General features: G+C 43.3%; 1 protein-coding gene across 8 annotated transcripts in view; it reads left to right on the top strand.

Moving 5' to 3' along the window:
* The first annotated feature begins 793 nt into the window (after positions 1-793).
* The window catches only part of ANKDD1B (ankyrin repeat and death domain containing 1B), a 43,269-nt gene continuing 21,511 nt past the window's right edge, over positions 794-22,551 (top strand). For 6 of the 8 annotated variants that reach the window (XR_006281276.1, XM_043514374.1, XM_043514376.1 and 3 more), the window contains exons 1-6: positions 2,530-4,382; positions 10,257-10,360; positions 12,068-12,166; positions 20,776-20,874; positions 20,969-21,073; positions 21,187-21,285. Coding sequence is in view for 7 of the 8 variants with exons in the window: in XM_043514374.1 (XP_043370309.1) it covers positions 4,286-4,382; positions 10,257-10,360; positions 12,068-12,166; positions 20,776-20,874; positions 20,969-21,073; positions 21,187-21,285 (603 nt within the window). In the remaining variant the exon portion in view is untranslated. Of the gene's footprint in view, positions 2,502-2,529; positions 4,383-10,256; positions 10,361-12,067; positions 12,167-20,775; positions 20,875-20,968; positions 21,074-21,186; positions 21,286-22,551 lie in introns of those variants that run through there. The other 2 variants (XM_043514372.1, XM_038402050.2) reach the window with 2 other exon arrangements.

Raw genomic sequence — 22,551 nt, 5'->3', positions numbered from 1 at the left:
AAGTCATTGACGAAAATATTGCCAGACCCAGAAATGACCTCTGAGAGACCCCACTAGGTACACCATCACAGTTTGACAGTGAACCATTGGTAACTGCTCTGAGTATGGTCTTTCAACTAGCTGTGTAGCCACCTTATAGTAATTTCATCTGTACCACATTGTCCCCTTGTGTTGATACCACCAAATATCCATGTAAGAGGAAAGGCTTGGGGAGGGAAGGGGGGTTAATCTTGGTGTAGAATGGAGATCTTGAACAGATCTCCATTCTCAATATGCCCTACTTTTAGTTCTGTAGCTCTTTCACTCAGCTTTCATGCAATATGAGTTTCTTCCTTTTTACTTAAAATGATAAAAAGAACATTTCTTCTTCTTGAATTTGTTTTTTTTTAGTTGCAAGTGAAGGGTGAATATTTCATGGCCCTAGCCGTGAAAGGCATGAAGCGTTTATACTTTGCACTGCTGCTTCTGAAGAATAGAAACAAAAAAGCAACAAGCTGAACCCTGATGGTTTGGAGGGAATTTGTTGGGGGAAGCATATATTTAGTATGGCTAGCACAAACATAAGGCAAGGTACTCTTAAGCATAAAGCAGGTTTCAATTATCATGTAAATTAACAGAACCAAATAACGCAGTTGAGTGTAATAGCATTATAAGAGCATTGAGTCAATTTAACACATATCTATTTACAGTAAGTTTGTCAAAAGAAAAGGAGTACTTGTGGCACCTTAGAGACTAACAAATTTATTAGAGTATAAGCTTTCGTGAGCTACAGCTAAACCTGTAAGTTTGTCGTTTGCTTTTTACTTCTAAATTCTGAAGTGTCATCCTAATCTTACCTACAGAATATCTCACCATTATTTGATAATACTATGACAACTTTATATAGTTTCTTTTAATTGTCCAGAGTCCATTACAGTAGAATCCCTTTTATCCGACCCTCTATTACTTAGCTCTCTGTCTTAACCGAACAACCAGCGCACAGGTACAGAAGTGGGTGATCTCTCCTGTGGCCACTAGATGGCACTACAGCCTTGGACTTTCCCATTCTCCATCTTATCCAAATTTGACTATCTGATCTGGCCCAGATCCCAATTTGATCGAATAAATGGGGTTCTGCTATAGTTGGATTCCTGAATATGCTAAGGGTCCAGTCAGTCACCTTCCTTCTGCACCCACCCACATACCTGATCATATTGGAGATTTGGAAAGCATTTGATTCTTCCAAAATCGGGGTGATATTCCAACCACTGTTTTGCTTTCTTCCCAGTTCCAAAAGCCACTCTAATTGATGGTAGCTCCAAAGGTGTGGACAGCAGGGGCTGAGGCTGGGCAGCAGTTCCACTCCTGAACTACTGGTAGACTCATACATTGAAATTATTGCTGTATTTACAAATCAACTGAAATCCTTTTCTCCGTCTTCTATCCCAAAGGAGGCAAGTGTGGGGGGATGTCTATCAGAAGTCATGCTGCCAGGAGAGAGGCCTGGGGAACAGCCCAGAGGGGGCTCAATACCCACCAAGATGCCCTGGGGCTGGAAACAGATTTTCTCTTGCATGTTTTTGTTCTGAGGGAATCTCACAGCTATGCCCCCATTTCACATCACTATTTATATTACTGCAGCACCAATTGGGATCAGGCTCCCTTTGTGCTCAACTCTGTTTAAACACCTTTGTTGAGATTTGCCCTCCTCCAAGGAGCTTGTACTCTGATTAAAGACAAGACACAACAAATGAGCATAACAAATAATAGGAGACAATGGGTGAGGAGGAAGGAGAAGGATACCAATAATCAGGATAACAAGGCCCTGTCGTTACACAAGCTAATAGTGTGTGCATGAATTGATGGTTCTGAATCATGTACATGTAAATGTTATTTCCCTATCAAAATCTAATAATCTGTGCTCCTGCAATTTTTGCTTCTGTCCTCTAATCCCTGTGAAAAGCGACCCAAGTTTCACTTAGTTTTCTATTATTTGTTTGTGTTTGTTCCCTTTCCTTTTTAAAAGCCTATCTTCAGCCACCACTCTGCCTAACATTATTAGCTTGGCCACAATTTTTGTAATATAAACTAATGCCTTCAACTCTCATAGATAAACCCTGGTGCTTCTGGGGCTATGAGCTGCGAAGTCCTGGCTCTAGTCTAGGGGCACAGAATGAAGAAGATTTACAGCTACCCCTTTGCCCTGGTACTGTTGGCAGCTACTCACTCAGTCTTCCGGAAGATGCTGAAGCCTTCTGAAATGGTCACTAGCCTGGTGAATTCCATGGCAAGTTCACCTCATTTGGTGCTCTGGTTTTATCATCTTCAAAGTTTGAGCACTTATGACATGGCTGTAACGGAAGCATTAATTCAGATGACGGAGAGGAATTGTAAACTGGTGCTGTAGGTACTAATTAGAACCTTGAACTAGCAGCCAGTACTCCTGGATTCTATACTCAACTCTACCCCTGGTTCTTTATGAAGCTGCAAATCCCTACCCTCAGTGATGCCAATTTCACAAGGTAAACCTTATTGTTTATATAGTTACTCTTCTTTGGGTTTTACTGTGGGAAAGTAATACTAAGACCTGTATTAAATGACCAGTGGCAGGTATAATACAAAAACAAGTCTCCTACTCAAAAGCAACTATTCTGGAACACCTGACTCATAGGAATTTTAAGCAACTGAAAGCAAAACCTCTGTGATTCAGCTGTGACATGGTAAGTCATGCATTCTCATCTTTAGATGTTTACTTTCACACTGATTCATTTTTTTATTATCTCTGACGTGTATGTTGATGATGTTGCCTCTCATAATTAGGCCTAGGTTTATCGTATTTAAGATTATGCACTTCAGCATGACTGTATTGGAAAGATTTAAGCCATCTGACAGAAAAAAACTGTAAAATAATGCATTGCATAGTGATTAGAACCTAAGACTAGTAACCAAGACTTCTAGATTCTATACCCCCCTCTACTTAATTTATAAACCACTGTGAGAGTCACAGATGAAACATGCTAGGTAAATTCCTATTAATATTTTAAAATAATTAAAAAGACAATTAAGCTATTGAAATGTTAGCACTTAATTCAATAGCCAGAGGCAAAAATATTTAACCTTAAAAGTGCCTTCAACCACACAAGATAGATTAATGATATTTTTGCCCGTGTTGAAGTAGTTTTTCCAATATCAAGTTAACAATATTAATATTACAGAATGCTATATTCATGTTTTTAAAAGAAAAATTTTTCTATATTCTATAACAAAAGTATACTTGCCTCTTAAATAATAAATAAAGAGTGGCTAAAGTAGATCAAAATAGCAGTGGAGAGTGAACCTAGTTTGGTGGTACTGCCGCATGTCTTGACTTTGTAGAAGCACACCAATTTGCATGTGCAAAGCCAGTATTTTCATACTCAGTTATTACTTATTTGTACTGTGGTAGCACTTAAGGTATGTCTTCAGTGCAATAAAACATTTGTGGCTGGCCCAGACCAGCTTACTCAGACTGTAGGACTATAAAATTGCAGCGTGTTCCTGCTCAGGCTGGAACCCAAATGGAATGACTACACCGCAATTTTATGGCCTCCCGACCCTGAGTCAGCCAACATAGGCCAGCTGTAGGTGTGTTATTGCAGTGTAGACATACCCTCAGGACCTGTTGTATTAGACATTGAATGTACATTATTGATTTATTTGTATTCCTGTAGCTGTATCATAAAAGTCTGTGCTGCCTCCAAAGAGTTTACAATCTAAATGTATGAAAAGAGACTAATAAGGGGAGGTCCAGATAAAGGTGACACCATCATATTTTGTACAGTGAGCAGCAATTAGACTGTCTCTGTTGCCTGGGCAATATCAGTGTTTGGTTATTTCCTGCTTGCCTTATTTTAAGGTGATTTTAATCTTTTCCTTTTGTCAAGGAGGCGGTAAAGCTGGTGGTGGAGGACGGGAGTTGGACTCTGATGGTGCTTGGCGTGGTGGAGGACGGGAGATGGACTCTGATGGTGCTTGGCACGGTTTGGGCTCACTAGTACTATTGTGTGCCCCACAGCCTGTGCCGGGAGGGCAGGGCGGCCCATTCCAGCTGCCTCTCGGTTATAGCCGGCGTAATAACAACCCAAACCAACCGGTTCTTCTATGCACTTGAAACAAGTCAAAGACAAATACTTCTCCCTGCGCACACAGGGCGCTGCTGCCGGCGGGCACCTCCTCCTCGCACCCTGTTGAGTAGCGCTAGCCCCAGAGCCCTGCCCGAAGGCGGCTGCTTCGCTGGAGGGCAAAGCAGAGGAGTTGGGGCCGCGCTATGAAGGCGCTGAGCGATTTCCTGGGCGCGCTGAGCCCCAGACACGACGGGACGCAACAAGCGGCGGCGGAGGCACCCCCCGCCGGCGACGAGACGCGTGAGTGAGCGCGGGGCTGGGTCTCGGCGCTGCGCAGCCGCAGCCGCAGCCGCAGCGGGGAACGCGCCGCGGGCAGACCCCGGAAGGGGAACGTGGCCCGGCTGCTGCGGGGCGGGAGAGAGCAGCCCTGCTGTAGGAGGGGGAAGGAACTGCTTTTAGACAGCTAGACTGGGCAGAGGCTGTCCCTCGGCTCTGCACCGGGCCGTTTGCACCTCTCGGGCACCCGTTTTACAATCCCCGTCAGACCCCTGGCAGGAGGTGGTTTCCTGAGCCTCGACTGAGAGAAATCGAAGGCCTGCGGGTTTCTTTGCGTCCCCTCCCTGATCTGCTTTAGGCCGGGGCTCAAGCTCCATAGTTAAGATCAGGTTTCAGAGGAGCAGCCCTGTTAGTCTGTATTCGCAAAAAGAACAGGAGGACTTGTGGCACCTTAGAGACTAACACATTTATTTGAGCCTAAGCTTTCGTGAGCTACAGCATCCGATGAATGATAAATGCATCCGATGAAGTGAGCTGTAGCTCACGAAAGCTTAGGCTCGAATAAATGTGTTTAGTCTCTAAGGTGCCACAAGTCCTCCTGTTCTTATAGTTAAGATCCAGACTTGCCCAAGGGCCTGGGATGTTTGGCTCTGCAGTTCTGGGTTGTCCCACTGTGGAACGTGGAGGAGAGCTATAAAGTTTGGCTACAAGTCTGAATTCCTTCCCCTCCCAACATTGTTGGGCGGGATTATTATTAATTTGTGTTATAGGTAGAGTAGCATCTAATCAGGAGGCCTTAAGCCTATGACACACACGTTGTCGGAGAGAACTTACCTTCTAAACTAGAGGAGGAGCAGACAAAGGGGTGGGGGAACAAGATACAACATGCAAGTGAAATGATCAGGTTATCAGGTCCATTTTTTGGTTTTCCTTTTTGTCCCAAAGCAAGGAACATACCAAGGGTGGCAGAGAAGGAAGTAATCAAACTATGTGCAATTTTATGTACATTAAAAATAATGCACATGAGTATCTATCAGAGCCCCTCAGTCTTTATAAATCTGGTATAATGAGAATCAGGGATGCTGGTTTTGGCCCATGTACAGTCCAAGTTGCTGAACCTGCAAACACTTGTGCACACACTTAACTTGAAACACATAAGAAATCCCCAATTTCAGTGGGGCTGCTCAGATGCTTGAAACACATACAGGCATTTTGCAGAATCAGGGCCCAAATCAACTATGAAAGGACTTTGGGTGAATGTCTGGCCCCACTGCAGTCAGTGGTAAAACTTTTGCTGTCTCCAGGGTGTAGTATCCTCCGTCCTGTCTGCAGCCTGTACAGAAAGCATTTTTGAGGTTAGATGGGAAAGGGTACTATAGTTACAACCTATAGTTGATAAGTCAAGAGATATTGCTATAAGAGCTTTAGAGACTAACAAATTTATTTGAGCAAGTACTCCTTTTCTTTTTGTGGATACAGATTAACACGGCTGCTACTCTGAAACCTATCTCTATAAGAATTGGCAGCCATTTGTCAAGTGAATCATTTTTTAACAGGAAAATGGCCCTTTTTTAGACATTGGAAATGTTATTTTTTCATTTTTTTCCTTCCTTCCCCTAGTTCAATGGCAAATAGAAAAAAAAGGGGAGAAGGTTTGGAGGAAAAGACAGAAACCTGAAAAAATTAAAGTTCAAAAAGGAAAAATTTCACCAAAAAATTGAATAAATGAAAAATCATACCTTCTCGGAACTCTCTTCCCCAACTATTCAACCAGCTGAACTCTGTTGAGCCTGCAAAACATATTTTATTTCTTGCAGGGTAATGAGAGATTTTATCTTTGTGGATAACATGGCAGGAAACTAAAAGTGAGACAAGCATGGAAAGATTCATTATTCAAACTCTAAACCAAGGGTAGTCAATAGGTGGACCATTGGCCAAATCCAAACCTCCAGACACTTTTGACCAGACCCTGAAATCTTTATTTACTTACTATCATTTTTTGTTGTTTTTTTATTATTATTTTCTCTGGAGTCTGGACCTTGACTATACTTTGACTGAGAAAATTGGTCTGTGACACAAAATAATTGACTACCCCGGCTCTAAACCATTCCAAGAGAGAATGCTGGAGCAATGCGAACCTCAGGGTTAGTGAGGGATGTGTTTTGGTGGCTCCTGCAATGGAAGAGGCAAAAGGACAGGACAGACTGGGTCCTGTGAGATTTCCGGCTCCATCAAGACTTCAGGATAGGCTGCGGTCTCCTGGGATTTGGCCAATGATTTGGAGCCAGGAGATTTGGACTTAATAAAACCCAAGTGCTCAGAGCCACTTCCTGTTTGGTGGTTTCCAGTAGTCCACCCACCCGTCCTCCGCTACCTAGGTTCTTTGTGGGCTATGCTAGTTGACACTTTGGGGCTAGGAAGGATTTTTATCCCATACCACCAGACTGAGTGAAGCTGGTTGGGTTTTTTGTTTTTGTTTGCCTTCCTCCCAGTGAAACCTAGGGGTTGGATGTTGGACAGCCAGAAGGCTGGAATTCTCCCCCTCCCAAAGGTCACAGCTTGGACCTGCATGAGAGTCATTTAGTAGTTCCAACTTTTGGCAGGTGGCCAGTGCAGGAACTGGCTGATTTAGTCTCCGGATCCAAAAAGGTAATGCTGTAGGCATCCCAAGGGCATCTTCTTATGAGATGGGGGCATCATGTCTAACCCACTGGGGGCAAATGCAAACCAGGGGCCGGGGCACTACCTTGGTGGACCGTTCTGCCAACACAGCTGGCAGCGGTTCTGGCTGGGGGTTGAGCTTCCTCCTTGCCTCAACCCCCAAAAGTGGGAGGGAGCTAGCAGGCAAGTAGAACTCACAAAGACCCTCCTTGTGTGATGATTGGCTCCCCCTGCAGTGGAAGCCTCCAAGAATTGGCAAATGATCAAAGAGGTGAGTGACTGCTCTGGGCTGTCCCCTGATGAGAATCTTGGATGTAATTTGACAAAGTTGCGACCTGGTTAAAAACCAATACCACGTGTCCTTGCCTTCTTCCACACAGTGAGCATACCAAAGGACCTCTCTTTCAACTCTTGATTTCAACAGACTTATTCTTAGTTTACAGCAATGTAGGTAAAGGAGAATCAGGTCCATTAGTGCTGAAATAATGGTTAAATGTGGCAATGGAAGAAGCATAGGGGTTTGTAGGCTTGGCCTTCCAAACATGATTTTTTCTTGTTTCTGCGCAGGTTATTTCTTCTGTACTGTTTCTGCCATCAGTCTTACTCCTCTTTATCGCAGGCACAGTGTGAACAGAGTAGAATGCTTTTTACATTAAGCCCTCTTGAAAATTAATTAATGTGACATTGAGAAATTCAGACTTCAGGACTCCAGGTGAGAGGGAGAATTAGACTATGTCTACACTACAGGTTATGTCGGCATAATGTATTTCGCTCAAAGGTGTGAATAAACCAGCCCCCTGAGCAATATAAGTTACACTGATATAAGCACTCAGGCTTCTCCTGCTGACATAGCTTCTGCTGTTCGCGGAGGTGGTTTTATTATGCTGACGAGAGAGTGTGTTCACCCGATGTGCTGCAGCAGCACAGCTGCATCCGTACAGCTGTACTGCTGCAGCACTGTATGTGTGGACATGCCCTTAGTATGGAGGGGAACTTCCACATTACAGCAAGATAATAGCTCTTGGGATATCACTGCTTTGGGAAGCATGGCTGGATAACTTCTTAGGCTGTTGTCTTTCATATTTAGTGCAGAAATACACATTTGTTTGCATCTTGCTGATTTTCTTGGTCTTTGTCCCCATGTGTTAGATGATACTTCTTTGCCTCATAGGGATATTGTGTGGAAAAATACATTCATGGTGTGGTACTTAGATACTGCTGTGACATTGCAATAGAAAATCCTATAATAAATACATTGCTTTGGAACTGTCCAGCTGAACATCTGTTTTGTCCACTGTGGCTGTGGATTATTCCCAGAAAGATAATTCTGGGGTAAAATATAAAATACAGTTAAGTGGGTGCTGCTTTCCCTGAATGTAACCTGAAATCATTCCACCTCAAGGTGTGATCTCACTAGATCTCAAGCTAAGCAAGAATGCAGTGGGTCAGGGCTTGATAGAAGATCTCTAGGTAGATCTCTGAGTAGTTGCTGCAGAAAGTTGTGCTGGTGGTTCAGTAGGTAGCACTGTCCTCTCTGTGACAGTTCCAAACTGGTGCCCCTGTTAGATATCTGGTAATCACCTTCTTTCAACCTAAACTCCTCTGTCGGTTTTACTTGGACGTATGCATGCGTCACTTCCTGTCCTACAGTATTATGGAGATTGGTGGTGTGTTCTGTTATATAGCTGTATGCAATGTTGTTGTAGCTGTGTCAGTCCAGGGTATTAGAGAGACAAGGTGGATGAGGTAATATTTTTATTGAACCAACTTATGCTAGTGAGAGAGACAAGCATTTGAGCTTAAAAAAAGCTTGTCTCTCTCACCAGCAGAAGTGGTCCAATACAAGATATTACCTCACACACCTTGTCTCTCAAACAATTGCTGCTTTTCATTCCCAAGGTGGCTGTATTTAAAAGAATGAGTGAAATAATTCCTGTAGTTTTGTACTGTTGGTTATTACATTTGTAAAGCACCCTCAGACTCATTTGGGTGACAGGACGTATAGAAATGCAGTATTATTATTCTGGGAAGTGCAATTAATTATATTTTTGTGCAGTGAAAATTCTGTTTCTATTTGTTCTTAAAGAATTGGAACTAGAGAGATCAACCAGATTCCTGGGGGAGGGGTGTGGTGTGGGGAGATGTAATATTGTAACAACAATTTCATGATAAAAAGTAAATAATTCACTTAGAATATTGAAACAAGAGGTGCATATCTCTAACAACAGGAGGTAAGGGGAGTAGAATCATAGAAGATTAGAGTTAGAAGAGACCTCAGGAGGTCATCTACTCCAACACCCTGCTCAAAGCAGGACCAACCCCAACTAAATCATCCCAGCCAGGGCTTTGTCAAGCTGGGCCTTAAAAACCTCTAAGGATGGAGATTCCACCACCTCCCTAGGTAACCCATTCCAGTGCTTCACCACTCTCCTAGTGAAATAGTTTTTCCTAATATCCAACCTAGACCTCCCCCACTGCAACTTGAGACCATTGCTCCTTGTTCTGTCATCTGGCACCACTGAGAACAGCCTAGCTCCATCCTCTTTGGAACCCCCCTTCAGGTAGTTGAAGGCTGCTATCAAATCTCCCCTCACTCTTCTTTTCTGCTGACTAAATAAGCCCAGTTTCCTCACCCTCTCCTTCTAAGTCGTATGCCCCAGCCCCCTAATCATTTTTGTTGCCCTCTGCTGAATTCTCTGTAGTGGGGTGCCCAAAACTGGACGCAATACTCTAGATGTGGCCTCACCAGTGCTGAATTAGAGAGGGATAATCACTTCCTTCCATCTGCTGGCAATGCTCCTACTAATGCAGCCCAATATGCCATTAGCCTGCTTGGCAACAAGAGCACACTATTGACTCATATCCAGCTTTTTATCCACTGTAATTCCCATGTTCTTTTCTGCAGAACTGCTGCTTAGCCAGTCGGTTCCCAGCCTGTAGCAGCACATGGGATTCTTCCATCCTAAGTGTAGGGCTCTGCACTTGTCCTTTTTGAACCTCATCAGATTTCTTTTGGCCCAATCCTCCAATTTGTCTAGGTCACTCTGGACCCTATCCCTACCCTCTAGCATATCTACCTCTCCCCCCATCTTAGTGTCATCTGAAAACCTGCTGAGGGTGCAATCCATCCCATCATCCAGATCATTAATGAAGATGTTGAACAAAGTAGAGTTGTCATTTAAGTTTTTTATGACTATTTCTTAAATACCATAAACTACTTTGTCACATTTTCTACAGTGTTACCGCATGAGAGAGAATTTCATCATGCTGCTAAAATGAACAATTTGGAAACCATGGAGAAGTTACTTAGGAAGAATGTTAACATTAATGCTGTAAATACTGTGAGTATAAAATACTGTACGACATTTTAATTACCAGAAATATGCCTTGTGTATAGTCGCTAAGTGAAATCTCAAAAGTACTAGTGTATTTGACTGCAAGAGGAGGAGTATAAAGATACCCTTGTAGAAAATTCTCTGAACAAGTAGTATTTCAGGTGTCCAGTTGAGTGCAAAAATCTTGTGAATTGAAGAGTGCCCTCCACTTGCACTTAACGAGAGTGTAGGGTGATCAGTAATTCACAGGTCTAGTGGTCAGTGTATAAGAGTGGGACCAGGAACTTCTGAGTTATAATCTTGATACTCTATGACCTTGGGCAATTAGTTTAACCTCTGCCTCAGTATCCCCATCTGTAAAATGGGTATACTTAACCTCACAGGCATTTTTGGTTCTAGTGAAATGCTTTGCAGATTAAAATGCACATAAAGAGTTGTGTTGTTCAATATGTGCTGCAACATGACTGCACTTGTATCGTGTGGCTACAAGGTGAGGTCAGAATTCAGATCTGGTGCAAGCAGATGGAACGCCATTGATATCAACAAGAGTTTTAGTCTTTTGGTGTAGATCTAAATTTGGACTAGAATACTCTACAGAAAGTGTTTTAGCATTTCATGGAGAAGAATGTTAGTCCATCCCACAATAACAAAGAGTGGGCCTTTGTCCCCCTGTAGTGCCTGCCCACCCACGGCAATTCACGCCCCTTGGGCAGCCCATTCAGGGGGTTCGTACAAATGGTCTCCAGGCTGCATCAAACATTTAGGTGTAAACTGTCTGATTTAGCGCGTCCTACTACTTAATCACAAGTTCTGAAAAAAATGTGCCTCCTTTTCCATGTGCTTGGTTTTGAACTGGGGAAATAAGAGTACCTACAGCTGGATTCCTGAGTCCTCCTTCAGAAAAGAAAGAGAAAAAGGATCCCTTTAAAATTACATTCTTTTGAATAAGAATATTGTTTCCATCAATACATGCTGCTATTAATGGTTCTCTGGACATGAAATTTTTGACAGCCCTGAGCAATGTAACTAGGTTGATCTCATTTTTAAGTGCAGACCACGCCTATTTCATATGGGTAGACCCACTGAACTCCTTCAGTTTATTTGCATGTGTAAAGTTATTCATTGAGGGTTGGAGGATGGAAACCTCTGTGTGCATAAACAACAGACCAAACTGAAATGGGGACTAATACCAAGTAAGAGGAGCATTTGAGTTGTGCATCACAGAGATAAAATCAAAAACAAATATGTAGCAACCAGGATATCACCAAGAAACAAATGGAATTACATAAATCTTAGGCCTGGTCTACAGCTATTGCAGAGCACTCGTGATATAGATATCACCTAAATCTTTGCTTTTAAAATCAAACAGTAAAATAGAAATTGTGAAAATGAATGTTTTCTGCATAGCGTATCTCCTCTCTCTAAGCAATGTGTGTTTAGTTAAGCCCTATTAATGACACGTTAGTGAGTTGCAGTGAAGGGATTAGAATGGCACATAACTACCTAATGTACGGTTCTACTAGATTTCATTAAACATAATATTTAATTTAGATACAAGGGAACAGAATTACAGATAATGGCAAATTTGGCTAGAGAATGTGCAAATGAATGTGTATTGGTGAGCTTTGATCAGAGGATTCAGATATCCTGATAATTTGTGTAATAAAAATAATTATTTTACATACCTATCCACCCAGGCTTGTTTTATTTCAGTTGCAGCGCACAGCTCTCCATTTTGCTGTGGCAGGAAATCGTGTATCTACTGTGGATTTTCTTCTCCATCACAAAGCTAGAGTGGATGTTGCAGATAAGGTAAGCAAACCACTACTGTCAGATCAAAAAACATGGTCTGAACCCTTGGCTGCTACTGTTGCAACAGCACAGCACAAGAAGAGTATCTGTCTGTGTGTGTGTGTGTGTGTGTATAAAGGTGATTTAACACCATCAGTGCAGTTCCCCAATCCTGGGGTGGGTGTGTACCAGTTTGGATCTCTCTGTAAGTTAGAGCAGCTGTTAGACTGGTCCCCAATGGGCTGACAAAGCAACCAGGGATCACTGGAGAACAGATAACCACTGGCCATGTCCCCTTTCCTCCAGCACACCAGCCCTACTCTGGCAGCTGAGAGGGGAGTAGTATAATAGTCACTATGCTGTCTCTATGGTATCAAAGGACTCCCTGCACTGGGGTGGGTGGCTAGACTATGTCAGTTTTAGAGCCACTTTGGCCGGCAGTATGAGGCAGAGTGGCTGCAGCACAGTGGGAGATCCGGCCCATATATTAATGAAGCAAAACTCCTTATGGGTTACTAAGAGTGAACAGATTTCAAAGGGAAAGAGTTTTTAAAATGCAATTCACTTTTCACCAGATATGCTGTTTGTTTACTTTTTGTACTTCATTCTGCTTGGATACGATGAAAATAGATTAGCCATTTTCAATTTTGTTTCGGTTTGTTTGACTGTCTTCCCATACACTAATACAGTGCTGCAATGTTTGACTTACAAACACTGAAGGGAAGTGTATACATCCAAACAGCTGGGTTACAAGTTATGACTTGTAATTCATGACAATATTTCTATGAATAATTAGGTGGTGTAATTTTTAAAAAATGAAACTGACATTTTTAAGCCCTTGTCTCTGTCTTTCCTTCTAGAATTTCTCATTCCTGTTTAAGGGCCCAGTAGAGAGGTTTTGGAGTTCTTAAAACATTATATTAGAGATGTTTCTGTGAAAATTCTACAAATATTTTTACCCTTTTCAGACAAGACTTCTCCTGTTTTATACTTTTTTTCTAAACTAAAACTAAACCATCGCTAAAAAGAATTTACAGTGCAATCCTGATTATGGGTGAGAGTAACAGGGTGGCTGGGCCATTAAGAGTAACGGGGCTCAGTGAACCTGTTCCTGTCCAGGTGCTCCCAGTTGGGCCACTTAAGAGGACGGGGCAGCATCTAGGATACTCTGTCTAATGAGACCCAGTGCATCAGAGCAGACAGAATTAGTTAGGAGACAGAGCAGGAGATGAGAGCTACCAGAGAAAGAAGGTGCTCCCTGGGAGAGGATGAAGGCAGGAGATCCGCAAGGAGATTGCTGGCTGGCGTTCCCAAGCCAGAGAGCCAGGGCTGGAGAGTGCTAAAGACAGGAGAAACAGCAGAGTGAGATCCTGCTGACTCTACAACAGAGGGCTAGAGCCAAGGGCCAAAGAGGCTGAAGGAAGGGAGAGAAGTAGAGGAAATGACCCGCTGGTATCTCCTTGCTGGAGAGCTGGGGCCCAGAGGAACAACAAGAGGCTCCCAGAAAAGAGGCTGTGGAAGTTCCCACTGGGAAGAGTGGGGTTGTACCCCAGAAGGAGGGTTGGGGTGGCTGTGTCGATAGAGGGACAGAGGAGGACTGACAAAGAGTTTGGGTGTGGCAGAGGACACTGGAAAGTGATATGTGTTATGTGAATAACCAAGAGGATATAAGATTTTTAAGGCTTACTTGCACTGGGGTGATATGGACTATTCTTGGAGACTTTTGTATTATGTTTGATAAATAAATTATGTTATGGACTTGAGTGTGTGCTTCTGTGGAATTACTGAGAAGCCAAAAGGGAAAATGAGGCAAAGGGCTACTTGCAAGGCTACCCTGAGGCCACAATGAGGCACCTGGGAGGAGGCAACTCATTACAGCTGGTTGTGAGCTAGGAGGGAAAATAATTATCTGTGAAATATGTGAATGCTTTTTTGTGTGACCTATCTCTTCCACAGTATATGATATTCATAAGCTTCAAAAAAAATGCCATGACAGAGTATGTTCCAGGTTATGTTAGGTATTGTAGAATACTTTAATATGAAGGCAGTGAAGTGTCCCAAAGGGAGAAAGGAGGCTGCTTGGCATATGGGCTATTGTGTTACATCACACAATGTAGGGGCTCTGTGTTGCAAATGGGAATCCAGAGTGAGGCAGCGAGGGGAAGAATGGGGTGATTAGTTTGATCAGGAAAAAGTGCCAAGATGTCACTCTTAACTTTTGTAGCCCCATTTCACCTGTTTTTTTGTTACTATTGCAGACATTGGCAATACAACTGCTTTTTGTTCTGCAGAGTGTTCTGCTCCATTGAAGTCTATGGAAGTTTTGCCCTTGACTTCGACTGAGGCAGGATTGGGCTTCTACAGTCCTAGGTTAAAAATGTATGTGCAGTCTACAAAGTGGATTTATCACAACTATCCTCGTAGCTTTAGGCACTAGGGGCATGTGAAAGCAGCTATATTTAATTAAAGCTATAGATAAAGAACAATAGAAACACTCAAAAATGAACAAAGAGCCAGTGCAAATTGGTGCTTTCCATCGCTAATATCGCACTGTGCTCCAGCTATGGCTTCTGAGTGGTCTTTAAAGAGTAGCCCCATGTGCAGTGTTATATAGTATTCCAGTGGAGGTCAAAAGGCACAAATAACTGTTACAAGGTCTTCATTCAAGAGAAACAGTTTGTATGAGATGTTGATGGAAAAAGTCACTTTGGCCACCAAGACCACCTGGGACTCCAGAGCAAATGAGGCTCCAGAAGGACCCCTAAATTGTGTACCTCTTTGACAAAGGCTTGGATAAACACCAACTCAGTTAAAGAGGCAGACACTATCCCTGCCATGTCCTTCAGATGCTCTCCTACAATCAACCAATATCCCTTCCGTCCTGTCTGGTTTGAGTTTTGGCCAGTTCGATCTACTCCAAGGCCCCTACCTTGGCCAGGCACTGGAAAAACAAAGATAATGTAGCCTTTGGGTTCAGTGAGAGAGAGACCTGGTGCTCAGTGTCATCTGCATACTGATATCTGCGCCTTCCAAACTGTATCCCCCTCTCTCCCAGTCGGCATATGTACAGTACAGGACAGGTGAAACAGAACAGAATCCTGCAGAGCCCCATGAGGAAGAGACTTTAGCATGGTGGAGCAATTAACCTAGACCATCTGCAGGGATCTTTTTGAAAGGTAGAACTGAAATCACCTGAGCAATATTGTCCACTGCTGCCAGAGTCTGCAACTGAGTTAACTTTTGTACATCCCATAGATTTCGACTTCTATTACAGCTCAGAGATTTCCTTATTGTGAATCACTTGCAAGCGGGGCTGGGAAACTGAACAGAGTTACCATTTAGAAACTTAAATATTTATACCAGGAGTTGGCAACCTATGGCACACGTGCCAAAGACGGCATGCGAGCCAATTTTTAATGGCACACTGCAGCTTGCCAGGTCCCAGATGCCAGCCCCGCTCAGCCCGCTGCCGAACCCAGGCTGGCAGCGGGCTGAGCGGGGCCGGCGGCTGGGACCCCAGCAGGCAACAACATGCCATTAAAAATCCTACCCGCCCCGGTCCACTCTTCTCTGCCCTGCCCTCCACGGGGGCAGGGTGAAGAAGCTCCCACCTCCCCTGCCTCTTCCCCCAGCGTGCTGGGTTCTTTCCCCTCCTCCTCTCCCTCCTTGCCGCCAATCAGCTGATGGCCCTTGCGAGGGAGGGGGAGAAGCAGAGCCGCAGCCTGCTCGCTGCTCCAGGGAGGGGAGGAGGCGGAGAAGAGGCAGGAGCGGGACCTTGGGGAAGGGAGGTGAAATTGTAGCATATCCCCTCCATCCCCCTGCTGTGAGCCGCTCTGGGCAGGAGGCTGGGAGCATCCCCACAACCCTAGCCCACACCCTCAACCCTCTGTCCTGACCCCTGTACCACCACCCCCCACACATCCCTCTGCCCTGACCCCTGCACCCCCACACACACTCCCAGTGCTCTGCACTCCCCTCACACACACCCAGCCCTCTACCCTGACCCCTGCACTCCCCTCACACACACCCAGCCCTCTGCCCTGACCCTTGCACTCCCCTCACACCCAGCACTATGCCCTGACCCCCTGCACCCCCCACACATACCCAGCCCCCCAAACCCCATGCCCTGACTCTTACACCCCCCACATTCCCACCCCCACCCTGAGGGCCAAACAGGAGCTCCTGCTCAGACACACACACATCCCACCTACACCCCTTGCACCAAATGGGAGCTGCCCAGGTAAGCACTCCACACCCAAACCTCCTGCCCCAACCCTGAGCCCCCTCCCTCATTCTAGCTCCTGGCTAGACCCTACATCCCAACCCCCAGCCTGCTCCATCACTCCCAGCCCTGTGCTCAGTGCACTCCCACCCTCAGCTCAGTGCGGAGAGAGAGGAAGAGAATGGCTAGAACCAGGGAGAAGGTAGGTACCCACTCTATGTGGGCAAGGTTGGGATCCCAGACGGGCAGCGGGCTGAGTGGGGCTGGCAGCTGGGACCCTGGCTGGTAAGAGCAGCTCAGCCCACTGCCAGTCTGGGGTCCCAGCCGCAGGCCCCGCTCAGCCTGCTGCCGGCCTAGGTGAATGGAAGCCCAGGCTGGCAACGGGCTGAGCGGGGTAAGATCAGCATTTTAATTTAATTTTAAATGAAGTTTCTTAAACATTTTAAAAACCTTGTTTACATTCCATATGACAATAGTTTAGTTATATAATATATAGACTTATAGAGAGAGACCTTCTAAAAAATGTTAAAATGTATTACTGACACGCAAAAACTTAAATTAAAGTGAATAAATGAAGACTCGGCACACCACTTCTGAAAGGTTGCTGACCCCTGATTTATACTATCAGGAAAGACAATTAAGTAAGTCTTATCATTCTGAACCCAAAATGTTCATAGCGAATTAGCCATGTGATTGTACCTTTTTTTGTCTGACAAGCTGAAAGCCGCATGTATGATTAATATTAAAAGTTCTAAAATGACTATAGCTATAATACATAACCTTAACAGATCAATTTTATAAGCGGTGGACAGCTGGCTTTGGACAGTAGTCCTCCATACCAATGACTAAGGGACTGCCTATACTATAGTCATGAGGTGTGATTGCAGCACACGTAGATGTGCCTAAGTCAGCTTTGAACTAGCTAGATCACAACTAGCTGGAGTAACAATGGCAGGGTAGCTGCAGTGGCACGTACTAGCCGCTTAAGGGTATACCCTGTGTCCTGGGCAGGGTTGTACTCGGGAGGCTAGCCCCTGCCACCACGTTTGCTGCTGCAGCTACACTGCTGCTGTACTCGAGTTAGCTATGATCTAGGGTAATAGGGTTATATGGATAATACTGGACCCAGGATATAGGTTTGCAGGACGCAACTAGATACATTCTCCCAGTTTGACAGTGAACCATTAATAAGTACTCATTGAGCACAGTCTTTCAATCCGTTGTGCACCTCCCGTATAGTAATTTCACCTGAACCACATTTCCCTAGTTTGTTTTATGAGAATGTCATGTGGGACTGTGTCAAAAGCCTTAGTAAATCAGATATACCACATCTACAACTCCATCTGCCATTCACTAGGCCAAACCTAATGAAGAAGGAAATTAGGTTGGTTTGGCATGAGTTGTCCTTGCTTAATCCTTATAATCCTCAAGGTGTTTACAGACTGATTTTTTTAATAATTAGTTCTAGTATCTTCTCAGGTGTTGGAGTTAGGCTGACTGGTCTATAATTTCCCAGGTCCTCTTTGTTCCCCTTTTTGAAGATAGGTGCTATGTTTGCTCTTTTCCAATCTTCTGAGACCTCACCTGTCCTTCATGAGTTCTTGAAGATGATCCCTAATATATATAATTGTAATGTATATTAATTCCAAGTTCGTATCTTCTGTATTTGTATAACTTATATCTAAACTGTATTAAGCTATTGTCAGTGATAAACTATTTCCAATCTCTCTCTCTGAGCTTTTTTTAAAGTATATTTAAGCAATAAAATAATTTTATGGGATCATTAACATTTTTGGGTGCATCATAAGGCTGTGGAATTACAAAGGTGTATGCTAGTTGCCTCATTAAACATGCCCCTCAGCGTCTTGTTCTGATTATAACTAGGCTTGGAAGGATTAGCTATTAATTAATTTAATTAGTAAATGTTGGTAATCCCCTAGTTCTCCCTCCACTGAAAATCCTATGGAAATATTTTCCCCATCGTTATTAATTGAAATTTACAGATAGAAATTTCAAATCCATATAATGTAATGCACTTGCAGATAACGCATACACTCTTTGGCAGTCATTTGTAGCTTGCAATTAATAAGAAATGCTATGATATATCAACCATTCTGACTTTGTTTCTGAATCTGGTATGAATTTCATCTTCATTCCATTTCAAGTAAATAACATTCCCAATAAATAACAGTAGGGTCCAAGGTGTTCTTAAAAATCATTGTTTGTGTAAAATTTAAGTTGGGGGGGGATTAAAACCTCGGAAATAAACATAATATTGTTCTTCATTTTTCAGCTTACCTGTTAAAAATGATATATTTAAAAGCATTTTTCCTTTTTATTCTACTTACTATCCACTATGGAAATAATGTTTAATACTATGTCTGTGGAGATGACACAGTGTGTTCTGGCTTTATTCCTGGAATTACAACATCTAGAAAGTATTATTGCAGGTGTGGGGAATAATGCCACAGGCAGTTTAACATTTCTGACATTATACCAGCCACCTCTAAAGTACAGCTGTGTTCAGAGGTAGATTCCAGAAATGACTAAAGACACACTTTAAGGACTCCATCTTGCAAACATTTAATCACATGTTTAACTCTGAGCACGGAGGTAATCCTGCTGAAGTCAAGCACATGCATGCATTTTGCAAAGATGGGGACTTTTATGATTAAAGTGACTATTTTTTTTTAAAGCAGGGATGCTGTCCCTAGCCTCTGTTTGCCAGAAGCTGGGAATGGGCAAGAGGAGATGGATCACTTGATGATTCCCTGTTCTGTTCATTCCCTCTGGAGCACCTGGCATTGGCCACTCTTGGAAGACAGGATACTGGGCTAGATGGACCTTTGGTCTGACACAGTATGGCCATTCTTATGTAAGCCTGTATTCTAACTGAGCTCCTTTTGAATAGTATGGTGTGAAATTGTGGGGTTTGTAAAACTCCTTTTAAAAAAAATTAAGCTTTCTTCTGCTCCCATATTTGTTTAGAAAGGTCTTTGTGAGCCACAATCCCACCCGTCTACCCCCTTTTTTTACGTGTGCACAGTGGGTGATGCTTGTTCCACATTCACTTTCAGCTCTCTTGCTGCTGTTCATTGTTGTTTAATATTTATATTACAATAGCACCCCGAGGCCCCAGTCACAATCAAAGACCTATTATGCTGAATGCTGTACCAACACATATGAAGACAAAGTCCCTGCATCCTATTGTAGACTCTGGGGAAGAAGGTATACCATCAACAATATAGTGAAACTAACTATACACAAATGTACTAAGTTGACAACTGGGGAAAAAATAGGGTAAAATAATTACTTTTCTCTAACTTCTATACTAGCCTTTTTAATATCAACTGTAACAAAGGCAGGTACAACATTTTCAGATAGAAATGTGATTTTCAGTTTGGTGGTGATCCTTCATACAACATGATTATATCCCTATGGCAGGGGGAGCATAAGTATAATAGCAAATCACTACACACATCTGGTCAAAATTCTGAGTCCAGAGGTCTCCACAGCAGACCCCTTGATTCTGATTGTCCCTGTGTCATATTCACCTGAAACAGGCTTGTTTAATCTCTTAGTTCCTTGGCTGTATGGCTCTGGAGGACTTTAACAGTCCTCTTGTGTAGCCTGCTTGTCTCTATTCTTACTGACTTCAGAGAACTAGGATCACAGATTGAGGAACAAGTAGCCAGATTTGCTTTGCAGAGAGGAGATGGAGTGGGATTATGATAGGGAACAAGGGGTAGGACTGAACAGAGAAAGGTTGGTGGCAGGACATAGCCATTAAGCAATTGCCTTATTGTTTCTCCATACTCCCCCGACTGTCTGTATCCATCGGTTGTGTCTTGTCTTATACTTAGATTATAAACTCTTTATGGCAGGGGCTGTCCTTTTGTTATGTGTCTGTCCAGCACCTAGAACAATGGGTCCTTGTCCTTGACTAAGGCTCTAGTATAAATAATAATAATGCTAATAAAGGAATAGAGATGGGGGATCCAAGGAGGACAAGAGACAGAATACCTATGAGAATGGTGCAGGGACAGAGAGATTAGGAGCTCCTGATGTGTATTCCTTTGGTGGGAGTGGGGGAGGAGGAGGAGGCACAAAGAGAGAGAGAGAGAGAGAGAGTAAGCGAGCGAGCCCAAAGAGGTTTATCAGAGATGAAGAAATGCAGGACAAAGGAATGAAAATGAAAGGAGGTAACTTTTATTCACCTGGAAAAGTTGTGGCTATATTATCCACAGTTAGTCCCTCAGTGTCTGGGAATAGTGTTAAGAGGGGTGCCCTAGAGCCTATGTCACTGAGTCAGCTCAGCACATTAATCATATAAAATCATATAGTGCAATTTGAATAGTAGTCTGGGATATTTTAATGGTAATGTCTGCCTTTTTCATTTTATTTGAAGCACGGGTTGATGGCAATTCATCTTGCAGCTTGGTCTGGAAACCTAGACATAATGAGAATGCTAGTTAAAGCAGGTGCTGACCAAAAGGCTACGAACCAGGTTTGTTGATGACAAATTTAAACCAACACTAAACATATTCATCTTGAGAAGAAGTGTAATGTAATCTTATAGAACTGGTTTGTGTTTTCCTTAGGAGGGAAGGAATGTCCTGCATTTTGCAGCTCTGAACAATAACGTTGACATAGTGGATTATCTTCTCCAGGAACTTCAGCTGAAGGACCTAAACAAGCAAGATGAGGTACAGTATGTGTCTAGTTACTTACAAAGTATAGGGGCTTGTTTCCTGGCTCTTCTAATAATTGGTGAACGTTCTGCAACAGAGTGACTTTTTATTTGATTGTTTCCTATTAGAAAGGTAAAAGGGCATTTCTTCTGGCAGCTGAAAAAGGCCATGTTGAAATGATATACCGTCTGGTTTCTCTCAAGCTGTTCACCTCTGAAAAAGACAAGGTAAGCCTCCCCTTTCCATACAAATCCAGATAAAGCGTGCTTAACAGTCATAACTGACCCCAGTGTAGTTACTTGTGTAACTGAAGGTCATAAACCCATACACAGTGTTCGGATACCATGGTACTGGATGTGGTATACAAAGTGTAGACAGATGAGCACAGTGATTTTCAGTAATCCAGAGAGAATAGTGGAGCTGTCAGTAATTATTGACAGTAAGGTTTTGTATGTATATTAGTAGGACATGTGATGCAATCTGAAGTTAAGCTTTCTAATGCTTGGAGAGAAAGGCTGGTCTAGTGCGTAGCCTAGGACTCGGAAAACTTGGGTTCAGTTCCGTGCTCTGCTGCAGACTTCCTGTGTGACCTTAGGCAGGTCACATAGGGCCAGATTTTCAAGACATTTAGGTACCTAATGATGCAGAGAGGTGTCTAGGAGTGTAACTCCCATTGATGTAACTTTTGGAAACCACAGGGTGACTGTGCATTTTTTAGGTGCCCAAACAACTTTAAATATCTGGCTCTTAGTCTCCTTGTGCCTCAGTTGCCCATCTGTAAAATGGGGTAACAACACTCCCTACCTCAGATACTATGGAAATGGGGGCCCTGTGAGTACTTTGGATAGATAAGTATCCATTGGCTTACATTCCAAACAGAAAATACCATAATGGTGCGGGAGGAGAAGGCTGTATATAACATGCAAGCCGGGCAAGCAGGGTGATGGTTGGCCAATGCCATGTTAGTTCTGTGAGCTGCTTTTAGTTGTTTTCCTTTTTTAAATTTTATATAGTAAGGAATGGTGTCAGCAGGGGGAAGATGACTACGGTGACTTCAATGAAGCTATGCCTAAGTACACAAGATCAGGTTTTGGCCCTTAATGCTGACATTGTTTTTAAAGGGACTGTGGGCTAGCCCAGTCCCCTTCCAAGGAGAAACCTATGGAAAAAACTCACTGGCAGTTCCAAGATTTACTTTTCGGATTTTCTTCCTAATTGTCCATGCGGGGAATGGGGGTTTGTCCCCTGGTAGAATAGGTAAGAATTTCAGGCCTTTACATCAATGGATGTCCTGAGAAGTGGAGGGAAATTGAAGAGATATTGAGACATCCATTAAATCCTCAGAGCTCCTTTCCCTCTTGTTAGCATGGCTTCCTTTGTGTACACATAGAAGGACTTCCTTAGAATTAGGGTTATGTCAGAACATTCTGTAAAGCTGCTTCTTTCCTGTCTGTCGCATGAGGAGGTGGTTTCACTAGGTTTGCATCCCTTCT

The sequence above is a fragment of the Dermochelys coriacea genome, chromosome 5, assembly GCF_009764565.3.
Source record: "Dermochelys coriacea isolate rDerCor1 chromosome 5, rDerCor1.pri.v4, whole genome shotgun sequence".
Taxonomy (NCBI): domain Eukaryota; kingdom Metazoa; phylum Chordata; order Testudines; family Dermochelyidae; genus Dermochelys; species Dermochelys coriacea.
This window is presented reverse-complemented; position numbering and strand designations above follow the sequence as displayed.